General features: G+C 46.0%; 1 protein-coding gene across 6 annotated transcripts in view; it reads right to left on the bottom strand.

The window, feature by feature from the left end:
• ABCA4 (ATP binding cassette subfamily A member 4) overlaps positions 1-13,760 on the bottom strand; it is a 129,681-nt gene that overhangs the window by 89,219 nt on the left and 26,702 nt on the right. For 5 of the 6 annotated variants that reach the window (XM_037162045.2, XM_053668243.1, XM_053668244.1 and 2 more), the window contains one exon: positions 1,761-1,850. In XM_037162045.2, coding sequence (XP_037017940.2) covers positions 1,761-1,850 — 90 coding nt within the window. Of the gene's footprint in view, positions 1-1,760; positions 1,851-11,524; positions 12,066-13,760 lie in introns of those variants that run through there. The other variant, XM_053668245.1, reaches the window with a different exon arrangement.

Below are 13,760 nucleotides of genomic sequence, written 5' to 3'. Positions count from 1 at the left end.
ATTTTACCAAATGTGAACTTTCTTTTTCTGAAATATGTGGTTTGTGATTTCTGTGTGTGTGTGTGTGTGTGTGTGTGTGTGTTTTAAGGTCCAAGCCAATATAGAACAGATGAAGTCTCAATACTTGGAAAAACATTTAAAAAATTCTGCACCCAACTAACTAGAGGCTGGTGGTCTCCTCTCCCTTTGGGTACCAGTTGCACTGTCGGTCTCATCCTTTGAAGGTAGGTCTGAAATGCTTAGAACTAAGTGCAGGGCTTTCAGAGTGGCCAGGGGCTCGGCTCCCACAATGCCATGTGACTTTGCTTTAAGGAAAAATACAAAAAAACAATGCCGCTTTTATTCCCCTAATACACATTACTACCCATTTTCAAAGGCACGTGGGCATTTAAAAAACCACTAGGACTCAGTCAGGTGAGACTGAGAGCAGTTTCTGTGCCGCAATAAGTGATGTTTACCTGTTGTCCCCTCTCTTTGTCCACATGCCAACGCTTGCCCTCTGAAACTACTGAGTACCAGGTAGAACCCGCACAGTGAGTCATGCCTGTAATCACAGTCTGGGCTTCAATAATAAAGTCAAAATCTCAAATTGCTTCAATGGCAGTAAGTCTTAGGACGGTGTTGTAAGGGGTGATTATTACGCTGCTCATTTAATCGAGGCACTCAGAGATGAAAGGGCTGTTTCAGGGTCAAATGGTCCAGTATCAGTTAATATAAATGGGGCCATCTGCTCCAGCCTATCTGGACAGGCAGGAATCCTTCTGGAACTCCCACACAGAATTAAGAGTGTTGATATGCTTTGGGAATTTTGTTTTTTTTACATTCTCAATCAACTTGAGACCTATTGTACTGATATGAATTTTTTAAATGCTTATAAATAAAAGAATGTTAAGTGGAGACTCCCGGAGCAGCAGGTGGCCTCCAGTACCACGGGCCCTTCTCTAACTTTCTCTGCACAGCACTCTGCCCTTTCTCTGCTCACACTTTGCCCAGGTTGAGTTTAGCTTTATGAAAACAGATTCCAACCATGCTATTTTCCAGCTTGTCTAAGCCCAAGTCAGCTGGAGGGGGAAAACATTTGGGGAAAGTTGTTTCACTTGTGCCTCCTTTGTTACACTCATCACACTTGGAAGTAATTGTTCACCTCTCTCTCCCCATTGGACTGTATGTTTCACAAGGACAGTGACCATGTCTGTGCATCATTATGCCCCCAGCACCGCTCATCTGCTGAGTGGAAGATCAGTTTCTACACAGGCAAAGGTTTGTGCAAACGGATGCTCATTAAAATGCACCCATCTTTTACAAAACAACACACACAAAAAATCAACCACTTTCATTGCAATGAAATAAGTCAAAATATGTAATACACTAGTCCTGCAAGGACCCTATACCTGTGTTCTCCTACTGCTGTGGAATAGACTTATGTGGATTTTATGAGCATAATAGAATAATGGACCACTTTGGTACTGGAAACACTTAGATTCCATTGTGAGTCCACTGATAATTTGTGCCACACCAGACAAGGTCGAGTTTCTCCCCAGGTGTGAAACTAGGAGGATGGTTCCCTTCCTTTGCCTTCAACTCAGGAGCACAGATAATTTAGGATATGAACAAATGCTTTGAAATTGCTAGATGGAAAGATCAAATCTATTTCTCCATGAACAGGTTTGAGGTACAATTAAGTTGTTTGACATCATAAGTGTAGTAAGCTGGTGGAAAGACAAAATTAAACTGTAATGAACTCTCATCAGGTCACTTACCTCTTGAACTCTTGATGACATATCAGATAGTATTTTTCCCCAGGATCTCAGATCGACACCCTGAGAACTGCTATCTAGGAGTGTAGGGAGCTGTAATTGGTAGGAAAAATAGTTTATAAAACATTTTTGTACATACATAATAGGCATGAAACATTTGTATACATAGACATACACACATAGGCATTATCTGAGAGGAAGAGAGGAAGAGAAACATCTATGTGAGAGTGACATGGATTGGTTGCCTCTTGTACACACTCCACACCCCAACAGGGGACCCAACCATCAACCCCGGTATGTGCCCTGACCAGGAATCGAACCGACAACTCTTCACTTTGTGGGACTATGCCCAACCACCTGAGCCACACCAGCCGGGGCATTTCCTCCCTTCTTTCTAATGCAAGACTGCTTTCAGAAACAAACTCCTTTTATCTAATTGAGAAAATCAAAGGCTCTTATTCCAAGTCACCTGGCTGAGCTAGTTGACCACAAATAGTTTCATGGTGACACGAAATACGCCAAGTGATTCTGATTGCTAGTTTAGTGACACCGAACAAGACTCGTGAAGGAAGGAAAACGGAGTGTAAAGGAGGCTGCCTGTGGTGATGCCCATCTCTTCCCCTTGGGCTTTGTGTACATGCTTAGGCTTCCTCGTCATTGTTCAAGTCTTTGCTCCCCGTGTCCATTAAGGCAGGTTTGTGGCTTCCTCTGCTCAGCACTACTTCCTTAGGCAAATGATTCAGCCAGTTACATCACCTTTCTTTCAGGCCGCTGCTGGCAGCTTGAAAGAGAAAGAAGTTCCTCTGCCACCCAACAGTGACCACAGAGTTCTGGTGACTCCAGATCCATGGGACATGACAGAACTGTCCGTGCCTTTTCCACAGCGGTGGGGAACGTGGAAGTCCACTTGCTGGTTCTAAGTCCCAGAGCCCATTGTGAACACCTTGTTTTCCGGAAATCAAGGTCCAGTCCTGAGTGAATGACTTCATTCTTCATAGTTTCAAAACTGCTTGCATCACTATGTCTTTCGGAAGGGAAGTCTAAGTTTTAAAACAGTGGTTTTTAAGCTCACATGTGCATTCTGACTGTGCCCAAAGGGGATCTGTCTTTTAACAAGCTTAACAAGTAATTCTGATTCAAACACTTGTGACCACAAGCCACAACCTCAGCTTTTCATTTGCCAGCGGTTCCCCTAAATGTTGGGTGCAGGAATCCGGCTGCAGCAAAGCAGAGAAGCAGGTGGAGTTAGGCTTTGGCTCCCATTTCTAGTGAGACGTCCTGCTCCCCTTTCTCCCAGCTACAATGCTGTAGGCATTCTCTCTCACCCTGAGACTGAAGAATAAATGTCACACACTCAGGCGGCATTTCAGGCTTATTTTTTAACTCTGAAATGAAAGGCTTTCTTATGCATGACAGCTGCAGAGCAGACAGAAGAATTTTCCAGACATAGGAGGGGCAAAGCCACCACTGAAACCATACCACTGAGAAGTATCCTTTCTCCTTAACCCTAACACCGGGCCAAGGCATTGGTCTTGCCACAAGTTCTTTCAAATGGCTTCGGTGTATGCTGGGAAAAGCACTTTAATTCCTGTTTTTCCCTAGGAGGGTGGGGCTGAGAAGAATTGGTAGAAGAGACAAAGCAAGCAGATAAACAATGTTTGCCGTTGACAAGTCATCGCCCAGTCCTGTCAGTGCTTCTTCAAACTTTCTGTATTAAAATCTAGGGGTCATCCACTGGCTCATTAGACTGCAGCACCTGTCTCACCCCCAGCAGCGTTTGCAGAGCTGCTCCCTGCACCATGAAGCTCCAGGAGTTTGATCTGAAGAAGCTGGCTGAACCAGTCTGAGGAAAAGTGAACCTAACCGAGAATTAGATACTATTAAGGGTTTTTGTTGATTTTGTTTGGTGTGATTATGGCATGGTGATTTTGTTAAAAGAAGTGGGTTTTTATGTGGTAGAGACACATAAGGGAGTATGTAAGGGTGGAATGACTTGTCTGATTCACTTTGAAGACCTCAGAGGAAAAAGTGAGGAACAGATAAAGCAAGATCAGTCAAATGCTGGTAACAGTTGAAGCTGGGTGATGAGTATGTCAGAGTACATTATAATACTGTCTCTATTTTTATACTTATTTCTAAAAGGCAGTTTTAAAATAAAGGTTTCTTGCATACAGAAACAAATAAATTGCTAAATGCTAAGTAAAAACTCTCTCTATTTTTCTTCTTCACTTGGACTGCCTTTGCTCAGGCTCTCTTTGCTTCTCTCCCAGAACATTATGTCAGAACAGCCTTCTTGCTGGTCTCTTGCCTCAAGTCTCCTCCCTTCTAATGCACCCCTACACACAGCCTGAGTTACCTCGCTGGCCAATCCAATCATGTCACTTCTCTTGCTCAGAAATCTTCCATGGCTCCACACTGCCTCTGGGACAGGTCAATAGCAGTGCCAGACACACATGGCCTCATGAGCTGGTACGTGGCTCCTTCTCTAACCTTCTCTCTTGCTTCTCCTTCAAGAGGCTGAGCTTCTTCTACATTCCCTAATGCATCAGTCTCTTTCTCATTCCCCTGCCCTGCCCACCATTCCCCTGCCCTTCTCTGCCTGGCAAACTTCCCATCCTTCAAGTCTTCGTCCTAACACGACTATATATAGGAGACAGTTGTCCTCACAGAAGATTGAGATGATACCCTTTTCTCTGTGCTCCTTGGTTTGCCCTTGCCCTGTTCTGCTCTTCTGAGGCACCTTGTTTCTTTGCACTCTTCACCATTGGTCATTCTCCTGTCATTTACTTGTCATCTGTCTCTTATTGGGTGTTAAGTTCCATGTAGACAAGAACCATGCTATACACACATGTATGTGTATATGCATATATATATATACATGTGTCTATATATAAAATGTGATGAGTGAATGCTCTTATTACAGCAACAGGCACACTGACTATAATAGTTTATATGTATAATGCTCCATAAAATGACATGCTCATTTAGGGCAGTGTATTAGTCAGGGTTCTCCTGAGAAATAGATCCAATAGGATGCATATATTTTATATATTGTATGTATATATATTATATATATATTATACATAGCAGGGCCTTGAATAACTTTTCATTCAACCTTGTTTCATTAAATATCATTTTGTTACATTGATGAAATGCTATAGGAACTTAACTTTTTCATATCAGTCCACGGTAAAATTGGTTCTGTTATACGTTGTTTGGTTTAAAGTCACTGAACCTATCAATGATGGTAAGTGAGGACTTACTGTATATCATATATACATATTTATGTGTGTATTTGTATATGAACAGATTTATTATAAAGAATTGCCGTATGCGATTGTGGAGGCTAGCAAATCGCGAGATGTGCCGGGGGAGTCGGTGGGTTGGACACCCAGGAAGAGCTGGTGTCTCGGTTTGAGTCTGAAGGCAGAAAAGAAGCCAGTGTCCCCGTGCAGGGCCATCAGGCAGGAAGCTTTCCTTCTTACTTGCAGGAGGGTCAGCCCTTTTGGCATGTTCAGACCTTCACCTGACTGGCTGAGGCCCACTCACATTAGGGAGGGCAATATGCTTTACTCAGTCTATTGATTTAAATGTTAATATCCATCAAAAGCGCCCACATGGAAACACCCAGGATGACTTCTGGTCAAATACCTGGAGCCTCCTGAATGACCCACCACAGGACTCTGCTTCAGAGTTACTTACAGCCAGTTGCAGTTTCTAAATGACATAGTTATACATTTTAACAAATACGTGTTTTCTGCTGTGTGGCAGGTGCTAGGGGTACAGCAATGAGCAAAGCAAAGTCTTCCGTTTCTGAAGTTTGCCTTCAAGATTCTCACTGGTGGATCTTCAGCCTTCCCTTCATTATTATCATGTATATGTGCTCAGGATTCTCACAAATGAAAGAAAGAACTTCCGATGGTCTCCCATCCCCCTGTAGCTGCAGTCTAACTTCCCTCCCCCACCCTGTGTTTCCACACTTCTTAGAACAGCAGCCTACGTTCAGGGACTTCACTCTCTCACCAACACTTCGCTATCTTCCACCTCACCTTGCTATTAAGGAGCTTTCACTAGAACCCCCAGTTTCCACCTCGACACTTTGGGTTCTTATCTTTTCAGAGCTCTCTGCTTTTCTTGACACTTTTGATTCTGTCTTCTTCCTTCCTTGTCATGTGTGTCATTGCTCTCATCTGGCTTGCTCTCTTCCTTCTCTGCCTCTCCCACGAGCCCCTCTGCCTCCACCTTCCCCTTCAGTGCTGACAGGTCTCCAGACCATCCTCCCCCCACTCTGCATACTCTAGCTGGGTAGTCTCATCCCCTCCATCATTTAATCTGCTACGTTTTGCTGGTGACTTCCAAGTTGGCATCTCCAATCCAGACCTCTCCCTACATCTCCAGGCTTAAACATCCAACTGTCTGCTGGACATTTGCCCAGATCCGACTTGTCCTAAACAGATCACACACCTTCTGTGTGCCCTTGCCCAGATGGTGGCACCACCTTCTGCTCAGTCACCAAAGCTAGGAGTCTGGATGTCACCACGGATTTTTCCCTATTCCAATTCCACTGCCCAAATCCCCAGCCTGGGGATCTAGAAACTGATGGTGGGGCTGAGTGTGGGGCAACGCGAGCCCCCTGGAGTCCAAAAACAGCTGTGCAGGAAGATAACAACCAGGTTCCAGATGAGAAGGCACCTACCAGAAACTAGGAGCTCAGAGGCATAGAAAATAAGGAACTGTCTCATTCATGTCTCCGCAGAGATTGGGCATCACTCATTTGGTGACCTGCTCTATTACTATCAATTACTTTCCCTTCCCTGTGGGTTCCTTGTCTGTTTGCCTCACTTTACTGTGGGCTGGAGATGATCTGTGGCTGTGTTTTGCTAAAGAGGGCACTTCTCTCCGTTCCCCCTCCTTTACCTCCATCGGCTCTTTGCACACGGGTCTTAAAACTCCATCCTGCATCAAATCCAACTCACTGAAAAGCATCTGCTCTCTATCCATCCCTTTATGTATGGATATTTAGCCACTAATATAGATAGATATCTATATCTATACCTGTATGTACATTTTAAGGCTCTTAATTTTGTTTTTGAAATTAATTGGCCTTATTCATTTAATAAATAATCTGGTGTGATTCTCAGCAATCATAGCAAATAGTTAGGACTGTAAAGTGGGAAAACCTGAACTATAAACTAGTTTCTAAACTTCCAGTTTTATAAATGGTAAATTTAATAATAAAGTTTAATAACATTACCTTCTTTAAACATTAAATTTAATGTTTATTCATTTCGATTCTAAGGTTTTTTTTAAATTTTCAGAACCATAATTTTTTTTTGAGCCTCAAAGATTTTTGTAGGCCTCTTGAAGCTCTTAGACACCGCACCTATCACTTCAGGGCCCAGCAGATTAAATGCCAACCCCCGCCTTCCATCCATCCTCACGCTGCCACTAGTAGCCTGAGTCAGCTCATCTTCTCCACCTGACCTTCTCCGGAAGGTCTTCTTCTCACCGCCATGCTCTTCCTGCTTTCCTTCCTCCCGGTTAGGTGGCCCTCTTAGCAGCTCCTAGCATTCTCAGTGTACTTGATTATGACTTTTATATTGGCTTGCGGTGACTTTATATGCATCCGTCCACTACACTGTAAACTCATTAAGCATTGGAATAGGCTTTATTTTGTTTTTATAGTCTCAGGGGATGCTGCATAGTAGGTGCTCAATAAATATGCATTGTACTAATTAATGAGTAAATTAACTATAATCTAGTGAAAAAGAGATAGTCTATTGAGGTTTTAGGATCCATGAGGTATGTCTCTACAGGTATAATGGTGACTTACAGGATGGGAATGAGGTCAATTCCACTTGGGGACAGAGAAGGTAACAGTTGAGCTGATGTTTCAAAGACCAGGGAAGGTAATACTTGAGTCGATATTTCAATAGTGAAGGTGAGGGTAGTGTTTGTACGTGGACGGGAAGGGCCAGACACTCTCCATGGAGAGAGGCACATGGGGAGGGTCAGCAGGAGACAGTGACCACAGCGGTGGTCAGGTGAGAAAGAAAAAGACCTGGAATTAGATAGAGAGGGAACCAGAGGAACAAGAGCTTGAGATGCATTTTATTACTCTTTCTGATCTTGTTAATAATTTGATAATATTCATCATTCAATTTTTACTGAGCTCCAGCTGAGTGCCTGGTACTACAGCTGCAATTTCTTTGCCACCTCTTTCCAGTGGATATGGTAGATAACAAGAGTTGGAACTCATCCCTTCGTTTTAGACACAACTGAGGTCTCACGCCAGGGCCTGTGCTCCCCTGTCCCTCCCCTCTCCCCGGCAGCCCTCCACATAACCTGGTCACCGATTGTCTGAATGATGTTGACATAGTTTATAAAATAACTTTCCCAGGACTCTCCTCTTCCTTTGGTTCCCCCATTATCTATTCAAATTCTCATGGATTGTTCTGTCACAAGAACTGGAAGAGAATGTAAGTTTATTTGAGTGGAAATTTGAAAACATTTCTAGAAAAAAGGTCATAGACTAAATGACAAGTATCACACATACACACACCGGCACATCCCCCACTGCTTCCTTGCCAAACGAGTTCTCTTAATTTCCAAAATAACAAGTAACACTTGCACATCAAGTGGGGCTCAGCACCACGAACCCAAGTTCAAGGTCTGGTCTGACCTCCTAAGGGAGCTAGATATACAAATAGGGCTTTGGAAAGGTTATGTCCCTATCACCTCCCATCAGCAGTGGCTGGCCTGAGGGGTCCTTGGGCCTTGATCAGGCGCCTAAGAAATGGATGCAAGAAGATTCTGGTTAGTTCAGGCGTCTCTTTGGGTTTTCCAGGGACAAGAAACATGCCTGTCCTTACGGACTGTGTAATACTTTTTCTGAAGGCAGAACAAAGCATATTAGCTACTAGAAATCTTGTTTGTGCAGTATCTGCTGATGCTTTGGATCCAGTGGGCTAATTAAACAGATACCATGTTGCCAGCACACAAAGGGAACGTTTTATGAGTTTTTTTGTTTTACCCTGTTTCAAAGAAGAGCATCTGAAAAATAGCACCGATTTCTAGATTGAGGATCTACCTAATGCAAAGATACATAGGTAGCCATAGGTTACAAGTGTCTTTTCAAAGATGACATGGTGTGTGAGAGCCAGTGGAAGGTTCTGGAGTAAAAGATGAGCTGCCGTCTTGAAAGCACCCAGACTGAGGTGAAAAGCAGATGAAGCACTGGGCCGACAGTGTAGTCCCCTGTTCAGTCCTGGAGCAGCAGCTACAGGAAATCCAGATTTATCCGCGAGGGAAGTTGTTGCTAGGCAACTAGGAGGTTGTAGATTTAAAGCATGTTTGTTACAATCCGTCAGTTGTTAAGCATCAGATGAAAAGAGAGGAAGCTGGCTTTGGTGGTGAGGGGACAACCAGAGGGGACACTCTGAGTACCAGGAAATGTGTCATGAGTGGAGAATTCAGACTAAATCTCTCAGGGATGGGGGGTGGGGTAGAAATGCCAGACTGTCTCTGATGCGAGAGGTCCTGGAAACATGCTGTCTCCCAGGACTGGCAAGGACGGGTGTCTGATGAGATGATGGGCTCTGGGGTATGTGAACAGACAAGTTATGGGACCCGCTTTGGCTTGACAGAAACTAGGCCTTTTTCTCCCCATTGTGACTTCAGTCCCGGGGTTTATGGTTGATGAAAGCAAAACTGAATTTGGAATCTAGGGGCAGTCAAAAGGTCACTCTATGAGACAGATTTCTTGCTAGTCTGAGGAGTCCAAGGAAGGAAAGTGTTGCACCTAAGTGTCTGAGGAGGCCATTTCTGGGAGCAGCACAGTGGAATGATAGAGCCCTCTGCAAAGTGGCTGTAATCTTGCTTTGGCAAGAGCAAAAATGCTTTTTATTTCAAAGAGCTTTTCCATCTCTTCTGTAATGTGAATGTCACTACCACCCCATGCAGTATGGAACACCGGCCTCACAAATGGGGTGGCTGAGATCCATTTCAATGACAGCAAGCTAGGGCCCAACCCAGAGCCGGGCCCCAGTCTCCTGGCCGCCGGGAGGTCCTTGTGTGCTCCACTGTGCTGCCCGCTTTCTGACCCTCTCACCACTGGTGACATGCTCAGGGGAGAAGCTGACGAGCTCCTAAAGAGAGTTAAGGAAGAATCATCTGTGGGTCTGTTGAGACCCTTTAGAAAAGGATGTATATTAAGAGTAGACAGGAAAGAAATTTTAGTGTTGAAGCTCTTAACCTGGTGTCTGGCTTCATAAGTTCCATGAGCCCCCTCCCGACGCATGTCTGTGCCTGTATTTATCTACAGAGAAGGTTTAGAGCTGTTGTCAGATTTACAAAGGCAGTCCTAATCTATAAAAAAGTTAAGAACTACGGTTCTGTAGAGATAAGAAATATGAGGACGAAATCCTTCTTTAAACCAGTTTGCCCTGGAGAGAACCTGACGCCTCCTAATACATCAGTGCTCAATCTGTGTGCACTGACCATGGCCAGCGCCTGGGCCCCGTTAACCTCAGAGCAGCCTTCACAGGGGCTTGCTCGTGTCCTAAGTGACTTGAGTTTTGACCTTTGGTACTTTTAAAAAAGTCATAAAAACAACATTTGATCTGTCATGAAAAGAAGCCCTGGCCCACTGTAGTCCTGGAGCCTAAAAGAAATCAAGTCGGGCCAATGGCCACCAAGCCTGGAGGCCTAATGTGCATTTACTGATACTGACGTTCTTCTCTCTGGGTGCCTTTCTATTTCTTCTTTATTGAAATCTGTTGACCCAGGGGAGATTTTGGCTATAATAGACACAGTTTTGTAGGTGTAAGCAGAAAAAAAATACTAATGCTATCAATAAAATATATTTGCTGTGGCTTAATAATTTTCAAAGAACCAAAAACATATTTTCTGAATTTGCTTCGTTTTTGCCTAACAGCTATGCTGCCCACCCCCTCCTCCCCACACTGCTGGCCCTGGGCATCACTCCTTTCTCTTCTTCCCTCCCAAACCCTCACCCAGAAGTGGGAGGAAGTTGACCATCCAAAGATTCAGAAAACAGAAGGGAGTGGAAATCATGAAGTTAAGTCACTAAGGGGACCTCATTATAAAATCCTGGAGATGTGGGTCTTTCCGGAGAATTCTGACATAGCAGTACCACCTGAAAACTGGAAGGCGTGGTGAACATTGAGCAACCCCGGACGCATGATGACAGAGAGCAGAAACCATGGCCCGCTCACACTGGGCAGCACGCAATCCACCCACATTTACTCCCCACGATTCAGGAATTTAGGGAGCAGAGCCAAGAACAAAGCAGGACACTGAAAGGAGCATAGAGTCTGGCCCCCCAAGACTGGGTCCTTTCTTTCCCGGAACGCAGTGTTCAGACACTTCGTAGTCTAAGAGACGTGGATAAAATGAAGTCAGAAAAATGAAAAACTGGGACAAAGTAATAGTTGAGGGGAAGGAAAGAAAGCTGAATCACGCCACACTGGAAGCGACTACGGAGGGGAAAACCGTGGGCCAAAAGCTGGGGAGGCCAGATTTCCTCTAGCAACATCCATTGAAAGGGGGAAGGGAGGGAAACCATTTCCCAGCAGTGTGGCAGGTCTTGGCACCCGCCTCAGTTCCCCTGCTGAACTCCCACGAATAAACATCAGAGCAGAAGGGACAGATCTGCTTCTCAGCAAGATTTCAAAGCTGTGCACGGGAGTGGAGAGAAAACAGGAAGGATCGAGAGGGAGGAGAGGGCGGAGGCGGGGCATGCTCACCTCTGGCCAAATCAGATGGGAAACATCCCAACCGCTCACCCGAAACCGACGCAGCGTTTTTTATGAGGTGCGAAACGTTGCAGGTAGTGTGGGCAGTCACGGTACTGCGGGCCCGGGTCTGAGCTGCTGGGTTGCAGGCTGGGGGCCGTAAGCCCGAAAGACCACAGGTGAAAACACGCTCTTTTAAGCTCTCAACCGAGGTGAAACCAAGAGGGGATAAATCTTCCTGGAGAAAACCCCTCCGCCTGGCTGCTTACTTCTTTCCCAGCCCACTTGAGTCTCTGGGCATCCAAAGTGCGTTCAAGTGTGCATTTGTCCGCAGGGGGACGGGTGGGGTGAGGTAAGGCCGTGGTCCTGCGTTTGGATTATTTGAAGATGACAACACTCACTTCTGACTCCAAGGGGCCAAGGAAAAACACAGCTGGCCGCAGTTGGTGCTAACCCCCAAAGCCCCTCTCCAATTCTCTCCGCTCTCACTCCCGGGGTTTCAGGGGCTGGAGGCTGCGCTCCTCCCCGCTGTCCCAACTGCCCAGGCCACACACACCCAGCTCCTTACAGCAAGGGCAGGTGCCGTCACAGTGGTTTACTGGGATTGTCCCTCGTTCTGTGTTAATAAGCACTGACTTGGCATTTAATAAAACCTTATTTGTACGCTGGCGTACGTGCCTATGAAAAATAGCCCGAGAGCAGAGCGGGCCCAGCATCCCCCGCCCTGTCTCCCGTCCCCCACCCCCAACACACACACTGAAACTCAGAGTGGCTGGGAGCCAACCAGCTGCAATAACAGCCTCGTCCCTGAGAGGCCCCCACCCCGGGCTTCAGGGCAGCCCGTGCCTCCCCAGTGCCCCTCTCAAAGGGTTGCAGGGTCTGCCTTCATCTTTCCTGTGCCCCCTCAGGGTGGTTTTTCTGAAAACACTGTTAGGGTGGGTACAGGAGCAATAAAAGCAAAAATCCTATTTTAATGCCTGTAATTTCTTATAGATTTTCTTACTAGTAATTTAAAAAAAAAAGTTTAGCCTCTCTGCCCATTTGTTGAATGAAAAAGCACATTTGAAGGGCACCAGCCAGGGTGTTTGTCCTCTGCTTGAGACCTGTGTGTCCTGGCTTGGTCTGGTCTCTCCCCCATAGACCAGCGGAGCAAGAAGACAGATAGCTGGTAGGAGGAGTCCTCCAATCCCCTCTTCTGCCTCCCGGTTTCTCCTCTAGGTGGTCTCGGGCCACTCCATGGCTTCATAAAGAGAATGGCAGAGGCTCCACGGCACCCCAGTCTTATGGTTGATCCAGTGAAGGTGCTTCGAAGCCTTAGAGGCATGTGAGGTACTGTAATTATTACACTTGCTCTATAGAAATTGAGACTGTAAATCAAACTCCTATGTTTTAGGACAGTAATTCTCAGCCCTGGCTGGACATTAGAATGACTTAGGAAACTCTGAAAAATACTAAAGCCAACTGAATTAGAATCTCAGGGCCTATGTAGGTGCTGGGCACTCATAGTTTTTAGAAGCTCCTCAGGCGACTTGATGAGCAGCCCGGCTGGAACTCACTGCTCGAGGGCCCGCCTGTCGGCAGCGCTGGCCTTTCCAGGCTGTGCTGCTGTGACGTGGCCTGTGTGCTTGTCTGGGGGCTGACAGAGAGTTCAGTGAGGGCGGGAGTGGCATGTGGCGAGCCCTGGCCTCACTGGCACCCAGACCAGGTTCGAGTGTGTGGACAGGTGGGTGCCAGTGCCATCTCAGGTCAGTAAGGGTGATCGGCCAAAATTCTTTGGCTTCTGAACTGGAGTAGCATGTAAGGGCAGGAAGATTTTCTGGTCTTTCTTGTCTGATAAAGCAATGTTCTGAAGCCAGTGGCCTGAGTTTTGGTGTTGTCCCTAATGGAGTTTGCTCAGATTCCCCTTTATCCTTCTACTTCTAGAACTGTCCCCCAGAATTGCTGGTCATGGCCCAAAGGTACCTTTACCTATACCAGCAGCCACGGTCCTTCAAAGAGAGGCGCCAGACCCTGCCCCTTTTCTAGTGACCAGAGGACTGCATGACCCTTGGTGCCCAGGGAAGCTCAACAGCTCTGCAAACCCAGGGCCGGGTCTCCTGGCTGCGCCGGGGCCCGCTGCCCAGAACAAACCATTGTTTCTGCCTTGCTCTGCGGTCTGATTCTGAAAGCAAACCTAGGAGCGTGTCTGAAATTAGCTTCCTGTGTCACTTCGGACAGAGAAGTTTAAACCACATGGCTTTTTATTCTT

Source organism: Artibeus jamaicensis, unplaced genomic scaffold (genome assembly GCF_021234435.1).
Source record: "Artibeus jamaicensis isolate MK-2021 breed Jamaican fruit bat unplaced genomic scaffold, CSHL_Jam_final contig_482, whole genome shotgun sequence".
Taxonomy (NCBI): Eukaryota; Metazoa; Chordata; class Mammalia; order Chiroptera; family Phyllostomidae; genus Artibeus; species Artibeus jamaicensis.
This window is presented reverse-complemented; position numbering and strand designations above follow the sequence as displayed.